Source organism: Acomys russatus, chromosome 3 (genome assembly GCF_903995435.1).
Source record: "Acomys russatus chromosome 3, mAcoRus1.1, whole genome shotgun sequence".
Classification (NCBI taxonomy): domain Eukaryota; kingdom Metazoa; phylum Chordata; class Mammalia; order Rodentia; family Muridae; genus Acomys; species Acomys russatus.
In genome coordinates this window covers 41,114,339-41,134,804 of record NC_067139.1, presented here as the reverse complement: position 1 = coordinate 41,134,804, position 20,466 = coordinate 41,114,339, and the positions used below count along the sequence as shown (strand labels likewise).

At 45.2% G+C, this 20,466-nt stretch overlaps 1 protein-coding gene across 1 annotated transcript in view; it reads right to left on the bottom strand.

The window, feature by feature from the left end:
• Positions 1 to 20,466, bottom strand: part of Ntrk2 (neurotrophic receptor tyrosine kinase 2) — a 319,485-nt gene that overhangs the window by 281,026 nt on the left and 17,993 nt on the right. The window contains exons 3-6 of the mRNA XM_051172708.1: positions 9,757 to 9,831; positions 9,594 to 9,665; positions 5,552 to 5,620; positions 1,530 to 1,684 (exon numbers count right to left, since the gene is read on the bottom strand). Coding sequence (XP_051028665.1) covers positions 1,530 to 1,684; positions 5,552 to 5,620; positions 9,594 to 9,665; positions 9,757 to 9,831 — 371 coding nt within the window. The remainder of the gene's footprint in view (positions 1 to 1,529; positions 1,685 to 5,551; positions 5,621 to 9,593; positions 9,666 to 9,756; positions 9,832 to 20,466) is intronic.

The following is a 20,466-nucleotide window of genomic DNA, read 5'->3' as shown; positions in this document are numbered from 1 at the left end:
CAAAGTAGATGCCCATTCAGAGGCAGCTCATGGGACAAGGGCCTGTGTCGGATGTTCTCTTCTGTGTTTCCTGGGTCAGAAGGCCCAAAACAGCTGTGGGGATCTGAGTGCAAGCCAAATGGCCAAGTGACTCAACAGTGACTCTTCTGTCCCTCAAGGCAGCTTCTCTCAGCAGTTGTAATGTGCACCCACGCAGAAAACCGCCAACTCTTATCAGCTGGGAACACACACATATTAAGCATTGTTTGGTGTGGTAGTTTCGTTGCTTGTTTGTTTGTTTGTTATAATGTAGGCTGGCAAAGAAGTTCAAGGGAAGCTGGCAAGAGAGCAAAGTGAAATTCCCTCACAATGAGAACAGAAGGCTGTGACAGAAAAGTCTGCGTGACAGGTGAGGAACGTCTTCTAAAGTCCTTCAGAGTAAGGAGCAAGCAATCTATTATTATTACTGAGTCCTCATTAAGAGTAGGCAGCAAGTGGGACTTCAAATAGGGGTTCCAAACAGCTAATCCTCAATCCTATAGACACGGATATGGTGCTACATGGTTTCCTGATTTGTCACCAGCCACCAGGAAAGAGCAAAGAGAATCATTTGTGAACTTGTCAACTGTTTGACTGACTCAAATTTTGATGAAGGAGCAACCCCCAATGTGTTATTGTAGAGCTAAGTCACAGGACTGTAAACGCCTAACCATGGCCCTGCTGTTCTTCCTTGGAGGACATTAGCTCTCACTGAGAGCTGGGTTTTGTCCTAAGGTGTCCTAGAGGAAGGACAGCAAGTAGCCAAGAAGAGACTTGATACCCTATGAGAATATATAGGGGGACGTAATCCCCCTCAAGAACAGTCATAGGGGAGGGGAATAATGGGAAAATGGGGGCAGGAGGAATGGGAGGATACAAGGGATGGGATAAACATTGAGATGTAACAAGAATAAATTAATAAAAAAAATGAAAAAAAAAAACTCTTCATATGGAAATGTTGGGAAGGATGGGAGGGGACAGTAGAGCCTGAACCCAGACAATCAGGTGGGAGTGCAGTCAACCGCAGCACAGGAAACACAGGCATGGGGCAGCAAGGCAAGGCCAAGGGTGGGCAGGGTTGGACTGTTTACCTCAGTTACTAGGGCTCTCTCAGCACTGAGGGCTTTCTCTGCATGGCCTACATGGCAATCAAGTGTGTGTCTGACTGGGGAAGGGCTGCACTCTCCATAGGTGTTTCTTGAAAGAGTGAACAGTTGCATGGATGACGGATAGACAGGCAGATCAACCAGCAAAGGCCCTAACAGCGTACTTCTTCTTCCGTGTTCTTTAATGTTGGCCGTTCAGAAGCAAAGTTCTACTCAGAAAGAAGGTTCACTAGAGGTACCACCAGCCAGCCTCTCCACCGTGCGTACAAACATCTGATTCACCAGAAACATCCTTAACACACACTGTGAAGTCTGGGTAGTGGTCTTCTTCCCAGAGTCAATACTGTACCAAGGCAATCAGGATAATTAATAGCAACTAGAACTCATCGATTAAAAATAAATTACCACAGTTGGGGATCTGCAGGTTTGCCAGGGGCATGTTCTTGCTGCTCTCATTGAGGCAGTACAAGTCCTGCATGCCGGGGCTGGATTTGGTCTCTTGGAGAGTCTTGAGCCACATAATGTCACAGGAACACGTGAATGGATTGCCCACCAGGATCCTATGTGGAACAGAAACGCAACACGATCAGGCTCCCAGTTAATGTGGAGTGTCACTAGACTGCAAATGACTACGACGGCAGGAGGAGTATTCCCTAGCTGCCAACCTTCGAAAGTCACACCCGCTCCCATGGCGTGACAGTCCTTATTATTTGCTCCATTATCTAATAACTAGTGTGCTGCTGCTATGTGCAAACAGAACTTTACAGGCTAAAGATGGCACAGAGATGCAAAACTTTGCAGAACACGCAGGGAAACAGACCCGAACAAACACAGCTAGGACGGAGCATTTCGCAACAAGAAGAAGTGCTGTTCTATACTTCAGTGAAAATGCCAGTGCCAATTTTTTTGGTTTGTTTGTTTGTTTGTTTTGAGACAGGGTTTCTCTGGGTAGCCTTAGCTTTCCTGGACTTGCTTTGTAGACCAGGCTGACCTCGAACTCACAGAGATCTGCCTGCCTCTGCCTTTTGAGCTAAAGGCGTGCGCCACCACTCCCAGCCACCTATTTCTGACAAGGCTAGAGACTTAAGAGTTGTTGCTTCAGTCGGGGAGCACAATCATGATGTCTCTATTTAAAATGAGATTGGCGCTAGGAATGCCGGTGAGGAGTAAGAGCTAGGAGGCTGTCTCTCCTGCCGCGGGGGGGGGGGGGGGGGGGGGGGGGGGGGGAGGGGGTGGGGGGGGGGGGGGGGGGGGGGGGGAGGGAGGAGAGAGAGGGAGAGAGAGAGAGAGGGGAGAGAGAGAGAGAGAGAGAGAGAGAGAGAGAGAGAGAGAGAGAGAGAGAGAGAGAGAGAGAGAGAGAAGACATATGCATGCATGTCCTCAAGCCAGGGGTGAGACAGTGGGCTCCGAAGGCTGAGCTGGGCAGTCTGAGGCAGGAGAGTGTGCGGAAAGACACACCACCAGCCAGACCTCAGCCATGCTGTCTGGACTCTCATGTGCTGCAGTGGGCGAAGGAGGAAGTGCTTGAGAAGGAAAACAAAAACCACAGGGGGGAAAATCTTTAAGGCTTATTTATAATGCTCAGTGGCCTATTTAAGATGAATTCCATTTATGATAATGATCCTTTAAATGAGGCCATTTTCAATCGTTACGTAGAGTCTGCCTAGACCTAACCACAATACTTAAGATTTCCTGAGGACAGGACCTGGCTTTGCAGCATCGTTTACTCCTGTGGTTTTCTGATTGCGTTCTAAGAATCTCAGGGATCCCTGGAGACTTTTCTGTTTTTCTCATGGCGGGAAATGTGGTCATGGTAGACTGGTTTAATTTGTATCTGCTCGCTGGTCTCCAAGTAGTATCCCGCCAATATCAAAATAGGACGCGATGCTATGAGACATGGAGTGTGAGGCCGAAAAGACCCATCATTGGCTCAAACTCAACTCACCCGAGTTATTTCCTAGAGCTCTGAGCACACAAATAGCTGAAGTCTTTCTAAAATGAGGTTATAATTAAATAAGGCCATTTTGGAGAAAATGAAAAGTGTGCTTCAATTACTGAGCAGAGGTGTTCAGGTGGCCACACAGCACTGGTACAGAGGCAGCCCCTCCCCCTTTCACATGATGGTAGCACTGACTCCTTTAGGCGCCAGCTTCTCCTACTACAGGATGGAATCCTAGACACAAACTTCTCCCCTTCATTCTGACGGGTAACCCACACACGGTGAACACCTGTTGAATGAGTTGCTGGACAAACGCTGCTAGTAGAATTTTGAAACATGAACTGGATGGCAGAACTCTAATTTTAACCCATCCAGGAAATTGTATGCAGTGTCACCCAACTCTTTATGCAGAACACCTTGCTCTGAATCACATACCGGCCTTTGAGGTGTCACGTCTCATCGTCCTATGTTACAAATGCCAAAAGCACGTGTCCTAACTCTCGTGTGGAAGCTAGTTTAAACTGGCCTTATAGAAGCTGTACAATGGTAGTTACTAGAAGCCGGAAAGGGTGGTGGGAAGGTGAAGGAGACAGCCTGGCCACTGCGTACAAAGTCAGTTAGACAAAGGCAGTCACAGCATTTTGCAATGTAGTAGGCTTACTATGTTAACCAGTAATTTGCATTTCAAAATAGGTAAAAGAAAATATTTTGAGATTTTTAATATTTGAGATGATGATGGATATGCATACACATTCACACATATATATCCATATATATATGTATATACATACATACATACATATATATACATACATATAAACATCAACTATACTGTACCTAAAGAAATATGTTACTGGTACAAATTTAAAGTAACTTAAGGAAGTAAACACTAGTGCTTCGACTCCCTGAAGTCAGTCTATTCCAAATAATTGCCAATTGTCAAGACTTCCATCACTTAACCCCTTCCTGCCTGTACATTTGTGACCTTTCCACGAGGAGGGTGCATAGGGCGTGCCTGAACATAGGAAAGAACCCTCTTTACAAAGATGGCATGTGTGTCCTGAGCCCCTAACCCAATGGGCCCTCCTTCTTCTGATGTTAATTTGGGGACCATGCCATCACTCTCCCCACCCCCCAGACTCTTGTCTAGTCTGTCTAGACAAAAGCCCTACCCTACCACCCACTGCTGCCCACCCCCACCCCCCACATACACACACACTCTCCTGCCAGCTTTGCTGGGTGTGGCTATTTCTGGCAAGATGCTTCTCTATTGATTTTAGCAAAATGTCCTCATCTTTCTCCAAGCCCCATGTGAGTTGTTTCAGGCTGTCTCTGTGGATGTGACAAGGACCTCCCCACTTGGTGCAGCCAGCACTCAGATGTAACTGGTGCACATGCTCACAGGCCACCTTCTGACATGTCAGCTTTGGAGGCTAGGTTCCATGGCGACTCTTTCTCTAAGGGACTTCATCCTGGTACTCAGAACTCAAGCCACCTCTTAGTCCTGTCACTGCCTGGAACAACAGCAAGGTGAGGGACAGAAACCAAGCCAGGTAGGAGGCAGAGAACCAAGGCCCAATTCCACTTCTCTGGTGTATGCGAGCAAGGCAGTGGCCCTGGGACCCTCTCCCCTACCCTGAGCTATGAAGCTTCATCGAGAACCCTCAATCCCCCCTTTGGCTTTTGATGCTTGATGATGAAGAATATGCCCCGCCACATACTCCTGACTTTCCCAGAGAAGAAAACAAATATGGAGAATAGTAGTTTTTTTTAAGTGCCACATTTAAGCTGATGCTTCTTTCTGCTCTCCAGAGCTCTGCGCTTCAAGCCCCACAAGGCTTGGGGTCCCCTCAAGCACCTTACCACAGCAACGGCAGCCTTTCATGTTTGCCTTGCGGTGATTCCACCAAGGACTGAGGACCCTCAGATGGTGACTATTAGCCATCGTCATCTTAATGTCCTTCCTATCATTTTATAGCAGAGGAAATTGGGACATAAGGGTAAGTAAGCATCGAGCACAGTGGTAGGCCTAAAAGACCAGCTCACGGAGATGGTGGGTGTAGAAACAACCCCTCTACCAGGGTTGGCTCCACCCAAGCCTATACTGGGCCGATGACAAAGCTGGAAGGGTGTTAGTTAACCCTGGAATTTCCTCTTTGATGAACGTGCTTTGTTTTAGGGCTTGGATAAAACAGGAGCCAGATGAGATGAAATATAAAGCTACTTTAACACAAAACCCCCTGCTGGTTTTTTCTCTTTCCCCTCTATTAGAAAATAAATTATTTATGTAAAAACAACATTCAACTGATCATAATGACATATAATTGAGATTTTAATCACCCAATTGGGGCAAAACCAGAGGACTCATTTTTCAAGAATTTTGATGCAACAAACACTTGCAATGGTACTCATTTAAAAAAAAAAAAAAACTTAATGAGCCTTTCTTTTGAAAATGTCCTCCCAAATGCCAGACGGAATCATTACTTACAGCTCAGACAAGTCAAGGTGACGGAAGTGCTTCCTCGACAAACTCGTCAGCTGGTTTCGTGTGAAATTACTGAAAGAAATCAGATACATTGGATGTGAATGTAAAGGCGACAGATTAAGAATGACGTGCTCAAACAGAGTTTTTCTTTTCAAAACGTAATCTTCTTGGTTTGGGGTACACACGTTACTTGGACCCAATTGTGTCTTGTGCCTGAGAAGATAACACCCTGGGGTCCCTGCCGGCCTACGGTTCCTACGCACTGTGAAAGAAGAGTGCACGCTTCTTGGAGTCTATTTTTAATATCCTGGTTTCACCCAAATGCTTATGTTTCACGTATTGATCGAAAGTCCAGCTCGCTGCCTAGTGGTGATTTTGACACTTAGATCATTTAATTGGGGGAATATGTGATAAAAAATACCTCATTATCAGCTCATGAGAGAGAAAAAGAGAGGCTCTAAGACTGAAAAGCATATTGAACATTTTGGGGCACATGGCAAGTAGAAGCGGGAGTAGACAGTTTAAACTGACTCTCCGGGGAAAGGACACACCTGCTGGCAGTTGGGACCATTTACACGTGCATGAAGAAGACAGGGTGAAAACTGGGGAACAGACCAATGGAAAGATGCTCTATCCATGGGGGTGGGAGTGGGGCAACCCTATGGGTTCCCTGGTGTGTTCCAAATACACACTTTCTGTCAGGTAGATGGGCATTTGATCGGTACCACCATCAATGGGATGGGGAACTCCCAGCCACCATCCTGGCAGCTGAGTTTGTTTACCTCTTAAAGTTCTTGAGCCCCTGGATGCGTATTTTTGACAAGTAACAAAAGTGTAAAACAAATAGCCGCTTCCACAAAAAAACAGCCAAGACTCCCAGTACAGCTGGGGGGAGGGGGAGCTAAGAATCTAATGGGGACAGTAACCCAGGCCCTGCCCTGTACCTGAGGCCAGTATGCTGTGTCAGCCCAATGACAACCAGCCATCTTCACAGAGGGGACCAAAGCCCAGGAGCTGAGCCATGAGCTAACAGCATCAACTGGTGAATAGAGAAAAACGTGGCTTCTCACAACTTAAGAATGGCTGTGTTCATCCAGTGGAACTCCTTCAGGGAGACTTCCACCCACCTGGACGCCGACTGACAGGAGGATGCCCTCATGCCTCACAAGCTTATATCTTCTCCATTCAGTCTAGTGCAACGTGCTCACCCACAGGAAATGGTATTCCCACATGAAAATAATAATCCACCAGCAAGCCATAAGACATGCCCACGTGAGTCTTCCCTTTAGGAACTAAGAAAGCTTTCCATGGAGCGCATCACGCCGGAAGCCTCTGCCTGTCTTGAAGGCTCAGCTATGTTCCTAGTCATCACAAATCCCAATATTTCTGAAAAAAGAAAAAAAAATCTGCTCTTCTTCCCCCAAGATAAATAAAAACAGAAAGAGGAAAGGGAGGGAGGGAGGGAGGGACCCCAGTCAGCTCTGCTGCCCTCCCTGGAGGCAGCTGCCCTGTTGGGTTGCCAGCAGCACAGCGCAGCACAAGGTTAAGGCCAAAGGACGAGACCAGTTGTATGAAGCCTACTTAGGAATGGGGCCAAAAGCCAAAAAGGAGGAAGAAGGGAGGGGAAAAAAATCAACAATCCTCTTACTGTTTGATTGTACAACTTTGCTAAGAGCCTAATTAGCACCTCGGCAAAGCCCCTGGAAAACACAGATGCTGGCTTTTCTCACAGTCCCTGGGGTTTTAGGGGCTGGGCTGCAATTAAAGGCACCCAGACATACACTCAGAGACCAGCTCTGGACCGTCACTGTGTGAGGCTAACATGGACCAGGCAAAGTGAGGCAGTGGTGAGTCAGGGTTCCCGTCTAAAGTTCCCTAAAGCCTGAGGCAAAGTAGACCCATTTCCCCCACATTTCTGTGTAGGTAAGCGGGGCTCAGAGGAATCTCCATGCCCCTTAGGCCTGCAGAGAGGCAGCTTTTAGCACAGGTTTCTTCATTTGCCACGTGCACGTCACTGTGTTTATAACCGAGGTCAGTGCGATTTGTGTTCAAGAAATCCAGGCAAAACAAGCTGATTCCCAGGATCCTCAGTCCTAAGCAGAGGCTGGGACAGAAGGCAGGGGCTACAGCTGACTCCTCCTCCATCCCTACCTTCCTCCAAGGCAGGTTACTGGAAGAGCCTCTTTCTTCATGTGGATGCATGATGCTCACGGGCATCTCCCCGCCCTTCACGACTGTCTAAATGCTTGCCCGATTTCACTGTGTCCTACTGCTTGACAACAGCTACACACATCAATAGGGTTTTTGAAGTGTGATCAATTATCAGCTCCTGATTATGGTCTGCTAAGGAAACTACTTAGAATATCTATGCCCCTTAAGTGAGGCAGGAATATGACTTTATGTAAGCTGAATATGCAAGCTACTGCACCATTAAAATTATTCTATTACATAGCAACACACACAACCACACAAAGGCTATCAATAAAATTAGTTAGCCACGGCCCACTGTTCATACGTCAGTCCCCCCAGGAATCAGACAGCACACCAGGCCACTGCTGAGTGATTTGGGTCTAGGGCCATCTGTAATGAAACTTCAAAAACTTAACTATTGAGGTCATTAATTACTTCTAAGAGATTGCAGTGGGACTTCTCCCGCTCTCCTGCTGTCATGGCTGCAACACCAAGGGCTGCACACACATCAAATTTGCCCCAGAAAACCGACCCAGACAGGCTGTCAAGAAGTGCTTTGAGAAAATGTGTTTTTAAAATGTGCCCACAGAGTTTTATCCTGTTTTTTTTTTTTTCAGAATGCTTTATATCTTAGAAAGCAGCTTCATTATTCCTGTCACATATAAAATATGAACTCCCGATAATGACTTTATGAAATGAAGGTCTTCAGTAATATCAACACAGCTCCGCAGAGCATCAGGGCTGCTCTCAGACAATGAGTTCTTTAATAACTGGCATGGAAATCAGGCCAGGAACTGTTTCCCCAGGGAGGGGGAAGGGACAGATGTTTCAGGATGATAGTGATGGCACAGTCTGTCTCCTTTACTCCTGTCTTAAGAGCTCAGTGAGGAGCTAGCCACCCTCAGACTGGATTTTTGCCTGTGAACTGAGAAGTTAGGGATCATTCTATGCGAGTGAAACGTCTATGTGAGACCCTGCAGGTAAGCGGCAAACTACAAAATGCTGAAGTGATCGTTGCAAAGAGAATTTGGTCAACACAAAGCAGGCAAAAGCCCTTCAGCAGGAAAATTCCTACCGGGACCTCCTCACAGTGTGAGGGAATTTGAGTTTGGGGTAGGACCATAGGCTTTTTTTTTTTTTTTTTTTTTTTTTGTCTTTTGGGGTTATCTGTTTAACAGAACATCTCAGGAGGGCTCTAATTTATTGATGTAACTGGTATCATTGAGGGGGCTTTGCAGAAAACCACGTAACATCTCTTATTTGCTGCATTTCCTCCAATTGACTTCAGTCAACAAAATGCTAACATGGCTTGAGGGAAAAGAAGTTCCTACTATAAAGATAACCTTTAGCACACACAAGGGTTGATTTCTATCCTCTGTCTTTATTAACCCATGGCACATGCTCTTGAGAAAATGAAGGTTCAAATGGTCCTATTATAAGGGAAAAAAGCAATAGTAATTTTTATTTCCTTAAACCATCCAAGGCCAAGTCAGCGTCTTGATTAGTTAGCTTGATGTCTTCCAGGGAGTGTGTCTTGATTCCAAAGAAAAGAATCAGGAACTCTGTACAAGGACATCGTTTTCACATCAGAGTCCTTGCCGTTGGCCCAGTGCTCTGTCCAAGATGGAAATGGCCCAGAAATTCATGAAAGGGAATAAACAGGCTGTTCTGAGTACCCCTCCGAAGCCATTCAAAAATCAAACAGAATCAAAGCTAATGTTCCTAAGCCATTACCACAACTATACTAACTTTTAAGACGGAGGTTTAGAGTTGGCAAAGGAAGAAAAATAATCAAGAGTGAGAAAATACTGAATAAATTGGGTCCTGGGAAGCGAACAGCTCGCTCTCTACTCACACGTGCTGCAGGTTGCTGTTCTTCAGAAATGCTTTGTAAGCCACAAATTTTAATCCGGAATCCACAATTGTCCTACAAAAAAAACACAGGATGGCATTCATGTTAAAACTAAGCAGCCAATTGCCTACCTGTGGACATCAGTACACAAGTCTCCAGTACTCACAGGTTCTTCAGCCCCACATAAGCTTCCACGTCGTCTTCATTGATTATTTCTAACCTTCTCTGATTTGCAATGAAACTGTAACAGAGCAGAAAGGAAATATGGGTGACTCTGTGTAGGTGGCAACACGGAATGGTGGTTAACTTCCACACAACCTTACCAAGGGGTCGGAGAACCCCTTTTGAGTACCCGAGCTGTACCATTCTTCTGTTATCATCAGTTCTCTGAACATTTAGTAAGATTTACTTTGATCATATTCAACCCCCACTTCCACAGCTATCCCTAGGCTAGCCCCCATGTCTTTCTTGAAAGTGAAGACAACAGTGCAACCAACCAGATTTCACCATCCATGGCCAGTTCAGCAGGTGTCTCATCGTTTTTTCCCTTTCCTGCCTAAAAAATTCAGTTTTCCTCTCCTTTTAAAGGCACCACCACTGAACAGAGATGAAAATGTCCTGAAAGTACAGCTACTACCACTCAAGTGTGTGGCACACCTATGGTGACAGCCCAGGGGAAATGTGAGAAAGGTCACATGCTTCTGCAGATTCCATGAGACATAGTCACTTCCCCCTTTTATCTTCTAAAACATGAAGTACATTTCTCCCCCCCACCCTTGTTCTTGTTTTGGCCAGCATTCTCTCTTTCTGCCTTTGTCACCAACAATTCCAAAATTTCCTTTGATGAACCACATTCTACAAGCCCCAGGTGGCCATAGTTTCCTAAGGAGGAAACTATCTCTCCTGCCCAACTCCCAAGGCTTCTCAATATAGGAGTTAACGAAGGGCTCTGGCTAGTGACAGAGAATAACATTCCCTTGGCCATTATGATTGGCTGAGAGAAGTACATGTGACCTCAGCAAGACCAGTGAAATGAGACAACTATGAATCCTGGGAGAGAGGGCTTGGGTCCTTTCAGAGCTTCCAACAGGGTGCATTTCCTGCCACAAGAAAGAGGTCATCCAAGATCGAAGTCAACATGAAGGAGAGAGCTAACAGGCATAAAGAAGAACAGCATCCTGAAATTACTTCTTGGGCTTTTAGCTACAGCCATCTCTGAAGCTAGATATTACCAACTGAACTTGATCTGGAGTTCTGCCATGTGCAATCAATAAAGCCTCCAATAGCACAAACATGTAGCTATTAAAATTACCATCCTGAAGTTTTTGTACTCTGCTTTGTATGACTGCTGTTTAAGACCAATCTCTAAGGTCTTATGTCACAATCATTTTGGAAAGAGAACAGTTTTTTAAATTCTTAATATGCACCACAACTTAGAGGTCAGCTAGATGATGTTCAGATGATAGGTGAATAATGAGTGAAGGATAGAGGGGTAGATGGATGGACGTGTAAGTGGATGATGATGAATTGATGGATGGATGCTGGTGGATGGATGGTATGGTGAATGGATAAGGTATGTATGTATGTATGTATGTATGTATCATGGCTGGAAATATATGTATGTACATATGGATAGATAGTGGATGGATGATGGAAAGATAGACAGGCAATATCTGCAGTTACAAATGTACTACAAGAGTCATGGTTGGGTCAATTCTCCTTTGTCCTTTTTAAAGCACATTAAGATGTGCAACACTTTCATTACTACCCTAAAGCCAAACATATAGCTCTTCTGTTAAAAGTTAGTTAAAATGGAAATAAATTTCTCTAGCATCTTTGGATCTCTACACAATAAGAAAAAAAAATGACAAGAAGTATGGTTGAAACTTGGACAAATTAGGGCTGAGAAAGTGGCTCAGTGGGTAAACAGCTTGCTGTGCAGGCATGAGAAACGCATGAAAGTTGGGAGTATGCACCTGTAACCCTAATTCTAGGGCTATGGAGACAAGCAAACCCATGGGCTCCTTGGCCAGCTACGGCAAGCTCCAGGTTCACTGAGAGACACTGTTTGAAAAAGTAAGATAGAAATCAATAGAAGAAGTCATCCAAAGTTGAGCTTTGGCCTTCACACAAGCACACAGAGGTAAGAATGCCTTCACAATATGTACAGAGAGCCCACATATGGATGCAGACACACACACACACACACACACACACAGATTCATAAAAAGAAGGAAAGGAAAATAGAATCAGGGCACACTAAAATTGAAATTAAATGGCTAACTATCTAAGCTACATCAAAACCAAAATTATTTTAAAAGGAGCCACACAAACACTTCATCAAAAACCCAGCCCCCGAAACAGAAGGTCAGCAAATCCTCAAACTCTTGGCTTTCTAAAGGAGCCAGTCTTTCACAGCATGAGAAGGAAGCGCCTGGAGTTGCTAATGGACATGCCTTCCCCCTCCCACCAGCCACAGAAGAAGGAAATACTTAAGAGTTGAACTGAATGCTCAATTTTTGACATCAAGTTTTTATGAAATGTTTCAAAATCATCACAATTTGGAGACACTTTTCCAAGAATTTCATTGCGCTAACATTTTCAGTAAGACCACAGTGACCTCATTCTTTTCAGTGAGCTTACACTAAGACCTGGATTCCAGAGTGCCAAGTATTTTTAGCATTTTTTTTTTTATGCCACAACAGCAGGAAAGGAAGAACCGGTGTGGGAGGCTTGTTTGGATTCACCATTTAAGCATCTGCTAAGCCCACCTCCCTTGCACCAAGTTAGCACAGAGCCTGCCTCTCATCCTTCGAACCCCTGCATTTCTCAGGGATCATCACTGCTTCTCCCTGAGAAGACCAAGCACTTACACACTGGGTGGGTTTCTAAGCAGCATCTTTGGCAAAAAAATATTCATTGTTGCTTCAAACTTTCTTTTAGTTGTTTGTGCCATTTTAAATGTTTCTTTCATTTTAAGCCAATACATAAATTATGCATGACCTAGTTGTGTTCAATAACTATGATCCAACAATGAGTTAGCAGATAGAGGAAAGCAAAGCAAGAGCTGAGGTGCCATTGAGGTGAAAAATTAAGGTTAAGGAAGCATCAGCTTGGCAGGGTGTGGCAGTGACTCCTTCAATCCCAGGAGTTGACAGAAGCAGGTTGAGTGCTGTAAGTCTGAAGCCAGTCTGGTCTACATAGTGAGTTCCAGAACAGCCAATACTATGTAGTGAGACTCTGTCTCACCCCCAAAAAACCAAACAAACAAAAACAAAGCTTCAAAACAAAAAACATTAACTTGTTAGAAGAGTCAGATCTTTATTTTTAAGTTCCTTGGTTGCAAATACTCAAGAAAACAAGAGGATAAGTTATGTCAGTGACAGATAGACACACACTATTCATGCAGGTGTGGGCAGCACTATGTGGCATGAGCAGCGCTATGCACGGCAAAGTATGGTTATTCTTGGATCTAAGATCAGATCCATTTTTCTGAAAGCCACTCAAAGCCCATACAAAATTATTAAAATGGTGTGTGTGTGTAGAAAGGAATGCTCAATACATGGTTCTCCTGGTCAAAGAGACTGTGTGCTGAGAGGCCAAGAGCTCCCCCAGATGCTGAGCTTCCCCCTGCTGGTTATCCTCAGTAGAGAAATCACAGCCTAGCTCCTAGCTCTAAATTAGTCCTGACATCTGCCCCTAAGAAATTCTGCTTAGGCCTGGAGACGGCTCAGCAGTTCAGAGCACTGGCTGCTCTTGCAAAGAACCCAGGCTCAGTTCCTAGCACCCAGATAATGGTCTACAACTATCTGTAACTCCAGTTCCAGAGCATCTAGGTTCCTCTTCTGGCCTCCATGGACACTGCAAGCACATGATACACAGAAATACATGCAGGTAAAATGCTCATACACCTAAAATAAAAATTACATCTTCAACAAAAAGAAAGAAAAAGGAAGAAAGGAAGGAAGGAGGAAAAGAAAAGAAAAATGAAATTCTGCTTAGTTACCACCACGAGAGTAAAAGGGAGTAAAAGGAAAGCCAGTAAAGCTGGCAAGTAGTCCACAGAGAAAACCTGAGTGGCCAGGAAGCTGCTTGCCTCCTTGGCTTCTGAAATGCCGCCACTGGATTGACAAGGAGTATATGAGGTGGGGACTTCCCTCACACTGTGGAGAAGAGCGTGGCCTGGAACAGCCACTCAGAAAAACATGGTGCCAATATAAACTGGCACCATTTGAGGCCCAGCAATTCTACTTGTACGTATTCACCCAAGAGAAATTCTCACACAGATGCACAGGAGCAACTGATGCAAGAATTCTCATGTTGGCTTGTTAGTGCCTCCCTGTGATTCCAGCACTCAAGAGGGGCGACAACCCTGAATTATATAGGGAGAACTTGTGCAAAGAAAAAAAGATGAAATTCTAAGACAATCAAGACAATATTCTAAGATAATCTAAGACAATATTCATTATAATAGAGTCAAAAGCCAGAAAGCATGCACCCATAAAGATATCAGGAACTTTAAAAAGTAAAACTACTGAATACATAATTAAACTGAATCAAGTATGCATACATATGTGCATGCATACAGAAAGCAATCTTCAAGCAAAGTTTTTAAAGCATCAAAATTATGTACTGATATATACATATGAAACAATTTACTTAAAAGCATAAAAATACACAAAACCACAAAACGGTACCACTAGATTTTGCAGTATGCATGCAACGTGTAACTGATTGCAATGAAAGTTACCTTGGGAAGGAAGAAAGGGCCTCGGATAAAGAAACAAACTGTTAAGTGGTTTATCTGGTTGAATTAAAAACCTAGTTCTTTGTATACAGAGAGAAGATTTGGAAGAGAAGAGACGAATTGATCCATTCTTTTTTCTTTCTTTTTTTCCCCCCCCTTAAGACAGGGCTTCTCTGTGTAGCCTTGGCTGTCATAGACTTGCTTTGTAGACCAGGCTGACCTTGAACTCATAGCACTCAGGCTGTCTCTGCCTCCTGGAGTGCTGGAATTAAAGGTGTGTGCCACCACGCCCTGCCAGGCACGGCATCAAATCTGAATCCCTGTGAGCAGAGGAAGCTAGCCTGTGATGCTCTTGTGAATGTTTTTCACTTTATGAAGAGGAATGCAAAGGAGAGAGGGGTGGAGGGAGGAGGGAGGAGGGTGGAGGGAGGAGGGAGGAGGGAAGGGAGGGACTAAAACAACAAGAGAAGGAGGAAGGAAGAAAAAGAAATGGGGGTAAAGAAGAGAAGTAGAGAGATGCCACACAGTGCAGCAGCGAGGTGACTACAGAAAGCCTGGCCCCAGGGCTTCTCCAGGCCTCAGTATACGGACACACACGACTGTGGTCAGGTTCTTAGGTCTGCAGATGATCTCTTGCCAGCCAGAGCCCCAGAATTTGCCAGCAGAAACTGAAGGCTAATGTATTTCAGTACCGACTGGTGGCTTACACCTAGCTGTGGAAGTTCTGGAATTCAATCATCTCCTCAGACCGCCCCCTCCCACCCCCCCCCCCCCACCCCCCAGCAAATCTCCTCAGAGACCTTTCCCTATGGCTCCTGGGAAGTGCTGCCTCCTCCGGAGCCCTGAGGTCTCTGCTTCAAAGCAGTCTCCAAGAAGGCCTTCACTCCCAAGGAAGTGGTTGAAAAGGCCAAGAATTTGGCAGAGGTCCGTGAGAGCTTTCACCATGACAACCCCTGGCTTCTCTGACCCAGCCTAGGATTCTAGAAAGCGCTGGACCCAGGGCTTTCTGGCCTAAGGCTTCCTTCTAGCCTTGTATCACAGGACTCAGCAGGAGGCCAGCAGACCAGTAGAAACCTAGGGTTCTTCCTGCTGTCCTGCAGATGGTGACATTGTCCTTTTAGGTGGCTTCTAATCACTATGAAAAGATTGGGCTATCCAATGGTTAAAACTTGATACTCCACTCCTAAGGAATCTTCTGGAGAAGATGGCAGCTCAGTTGTGGGGGATCAGATAGGGCATTAGAAAATAGAATTATTGGGTCAAAAAGCATCCTGTTTGTCACACATATGGCCATTCCCTGGCACAGAGTAAGCATCCATGAAATGTCTGTTCTCAAATGTAGACAGACAAATGTCCTCTACCTGGAAAGCTAGGCACACATGCATGCCGGTGATGAAGGTAACAACTTTAGTCAAGGTAAAATCAAGGAAACTAAGAGACCAGAGGGAGGGAGAGAAAATGTATTCAATTTGAAAGTGAATTTAGGGGCTGGAGAGCAGCTGAGCAGTTAACAGTGCCACTGTCTCTGCAGCGGACCTGGGTTTGGTTCCAAGCACCTGCATAAATATAACCATCTGAAACTTCAGTTTCAGGGGATCTGAGGCCCTCTTCTGATCTCTGTAGGCACCTGGCACTACACACACAGTGCACTTCTATACATCCGAGCAAAATGCTCACACACATAAAATAAGTAAATTTCGTTTTAAAAGTTTTAAAGTGAAATTGGATTACTAACATGCAACGCACACACTCAAACCAATTCTGCAAGCATTTTTCATGACAAGAGGTGAATAGTTACTGGCCAGAGAATATACAGTCTGAGAATCTGAGACTTGAAATGCCACTCTCCTGAGAGAGGACAGAGGGCACTGTCCAGAGAACAGTGGTGGACAAGCCTCACTACCACAGAGAAGTGTTCAAGCAGGGATACAAGCACCTGCCGCGGGCAGAGTCAAGGAAGAGATTACAGAATACCCTGGGAATGCACATGTGCCCATATGTACATATGAGTGACTGGCAGTTTAGTTGCAGAAAATACATTGGTATCAAGCCTTGGAAGCTGACAGACAACTTAGATACAAGACAAGACTATGGTGTCACCTTGCACTGTCACCAGTGCTCTCCAGTCTCAACTTGACATTTAAGACCTTTACTAAGACATTTTTCCTGAGGGTAAAGATTTCCTCTCTGTGAGCTTAACCAAAAAAAAAGTGGATTTTTGAGAAATAAAGGAAGTAATATTCAGGAAACTTCATAGGAATGGCTTTGAATTGAAGGCTTCCTGGAAAGGAGCCTCCTCATATTTTAAATAATGTCACATTTGCTTTTCAGTCTACCAGATAAATCCCACTAGGAAAATTTCCCAAGTACAATGAATGGCCCGCATGTAGCTTTTCTTTTATAAATATTAGCTTAAAAATAGTATAACTGAAAGGTATTAATTTCTGATACCTCAGACACCTGCGGCCCCACCTCCAAATAGGTAGATGACCGATCAGTGTTTGTCAACCTGTGAGTTGCAACCCCTAAGACCAACGTGCATATCAGATATCGACACCATGATTCATAACAGCAGCAAAATTACGGCTATAAAGTAGCAACAGAAATAACCTTATTGTCCGGGGTCACCACAACATGAGGGCTTGTATTAAAGAACTGCAGTATCAGGAAGGTTGAGAGCTGCTGTGGTGGATGGAAAGACTCAGCTCAGCTTGTAACCCAAGACTAGCAGCCCAAGGCTGGCACAGTCTACGATGAGGCCGGCCCTCCTACTTCAGTCATTAGTCAAGAAAGTGCCCACATGCCTACCTACAGGCCAATCTGATGGAGCATTTTCTCAGCTGAGGTTCCCTCTTCCTAGATGACCTTAACTTATATCAAGTTGAGAAAACACCTAACCAGCACACCTATAGATTGTAAGTCCATTTCCTTCAACAACCATTTCTATAATGTCTGCATAATGGGTCTTCACACTTAATCATGGCCTAAAAGCAATGAAAACTGAGGGCATTTTTCAGGGGAGTCCCATACCGTATCTATATAAATCTATAATAGGTAATAAGAAATTATCCTTAGTTTCTCACACAGTGTGAACATCTGAGCACTGAAGCTTCCAAGAACAGCTCCCAGGCCCTGGAACATAGGAATGAAAGTGCCTGGAGAACAGTGAGTGGTCCAGTGTACAACTAAAGCATTGTGTGCTGGCTCTAGCTCACACTAGCTGCGCAACCTGGGGAAAGGGCCCACATTCCAGTTTCCTTGCCGGAAAATGACAGTAACCACTTCATGCTGTGGAGAGAACAAGAAAACTGCCTCCTGCATGAAGCCTATTACCATGAGCACTCACTGAGGCTGGCGACCTGACCCAGTCAGTGACAACCTGGTGAGCTTAATGGCCACACATCTCCAATGCTCACGTGTGTGGAAGAGGAAGAGGCACTCGATAATAATTAGGTCCTCTTCAGTGTGCCAGCTATGAGAAAAGTCCCCCCGAGTAATTATTGACAAACAGGTACCCTCTGCATTTTCCTCTGAGAGTCTGGATAGCCTCGTTACTGCCTCTTTCTGCCAACATGAGTTTTCCAATGAGGAGCAGCACTATTCCCTAGTCAGAAACCTTAGTTGGATGGGTAGTGTAAGGTCTACACAAAACACATCAAATTTCACTGATTTAGCTGAATTATTACATTGTCTCCCACAAAGATTTAAGACTAAACTATAGCCAACAAATGATGTGCAAATCCTACAAATGGGCCACACCACTACAGCAAGCCCCGTGTGGTCTGTCTGCATTGCTTTCTATTGCTGTGATCAAACATTGACTGAAAGCAACTTAGGAGAGGAAAGGGTTAATTTCAGCTTGCAGGTCACAGTCAGATCCATCATTTAAGGACTTCAGAGGCAGGAACCGGGGAGGAATGGGGCTGCTTGCCAGCCTTACTCATTGGCTCACTCTTGGCTAACTTTCTTGTACAGCTCAGGACCACCTCTGCAGGGGATGGTGCTGCCCACAGTGGGCCGGACCCTCTTGATTCACTTACCAATCAAAACAATCCTGCACAGATGTGCCTACAGGATAATATAATCTAGGCAATTCCTCACCTGAGGCTTTCCACCCAGATGGCTCTAGACTAGGGCGCATGAATCACCCCGATACGCACAATACAGAGTGTTTTCTTTCTTTTTTTCCCTTAATATTTTATTTACAACTAACATTTTTAAATTAGAAACTTACATACTTTAAAATCAGAATCTCCCTTGTCTCTCAGACATACACTAAAATAAAGTAAAATCAAACAACATGAAAATCCAGAGGATGACGGGAGCCACCCCAGCATTCCGGCCTGGATCACATGGGTGATCAGCTGCACCTGCCTCCAAGCAGGGATCTGAGTGTGTTTCAGCTGGTAACATCTTGACTCTCCAGTCAAGTTAGTCCTTCGCTGCTTCCTGAGAAGGTTTTCTGATGCTGATTTTATTCTTGCTTTTAATCTCCTCTGAGACACTTATGCCCCATACACTCTTCCCTAAAATGGCACAGAAAGTAGAGTAAACACCTCACCTTAAAAACCACAAAACACTTCCTGTTGTGATATGGCTCTGAAATCTGCCCAAAGGCCAAGTCCAAAAGGTGAGTTTGCCAGCTTGTATGCCTGTTGGGGAGGTGTGGCCTAGTTAGAGGAAGCCAGCCTCAATACACATCACAGACATCTCGGCTCCACATACGCTCTCACACTCTCCACTACCATGTCCTGCCCGACTAGTAGTCAAGCACCACAGAAAAAAATAACCCTTTGCCCTGTTATAACATCATTGGGTCGGGTATTGCCTCCCAGCAACAGGAAGCTGGTCAACACACTTTCATTTCTTCCAGAACATCTAGAAACTTCCTTTGCCATTAAAAAGAAACAGAAATGGACAGAGGCATAGCTAAACATAATTTAGTTCTTCATGTGATAGTGGATGAATCCCAGAAGGAGAAAACAATTAGATTGCGATGATTCTTCAGGTTCCAAGGCACAAACTTGACATCATCGGGCCTTTGTCTCTGCCAAGCCGCACTGGCCCGCCACAGCCAATGGAAAGACGGCCTCATCAGGTAGCATGACACAGCTTTGAGCCATGAAAACACAAGGACAAAAATGGTTGCAACACTGAATGATTATAAAAAAAAAAAAGTTACTTCGGTTTTTATTTAAGCCAGCATGTTTATCTAGGACAAGTGGTTCATCGGGAAATTATGTGAAGCATAAGTAAGCTCTCGTTCAGTGGTTTGGGGTACAGGTCACAGCTAATTCTTCCTGGCAGGTGCACAGCCCTCTCAGATTGGAAGCGCCACAGGAGCCTGAGAGAGTTTTCCTGTGGCTGGAAAAGCGGCCTGGTCACAGCTGCTCATGAGGGCTCCTAAGCCAAAACCATCTCTGCTGCCCTGTGAGCACAACTCTGGTGCTCCACCATTGGTCCAAATTCTGGGGATGTCACATCGCTGCTTCCCAGCATGCCTGGATTCTCCTGCTGGTTCCTTTGTAGCTCATCTTCATGTGCAGGCAGGGTGGCTTCCACCTGGGTGAGCACGCAGCCTGGGCTGCTTGGTCTCTGTAAAAAGATGTCAGCCCGCACCATCTGCTTGTCTGGTTTGCAAGGAGAATGGCTCTGGCCTCATCCATGCGCCGAGATGAAGCTTCCTAAGTCTAATAAGAGGGGACAACCTCCAAGTACCATGGCAGAGCCCAGCTCACTGAAGAACAGGTGGTGATGGGGGTCTGGGGTTACAGCCGTGCACAGTCCCCTGGAGAGTAAACCCTGTGGCCACTTTAGGTAGCCTCTGCAGACCCAGTGTCACTGCCATGCCCCCCCCCACCCCGGCTTTCTCTAGAAAAAAAAAATGAACTTGTTCTCTGGATCCTTGTAAAATCTGTGCATCTTATCATTCGTTGCCACTGCAAAGAAATTCCATCCCACACAGGGTGTTGGGCAAAGCCACGCTCCTGTGGGATTAGGAGGCCATCTCCTTTCCTAAGAATGAGATTTTCTTTCCACTGCCAGGAAGCTTAGGACAAATGCTGGATGCAGTCATTGTAACTAATCCAAGCATCCGGGGTAGATGGTGTCTTCTCTCTCTCTCTCTCT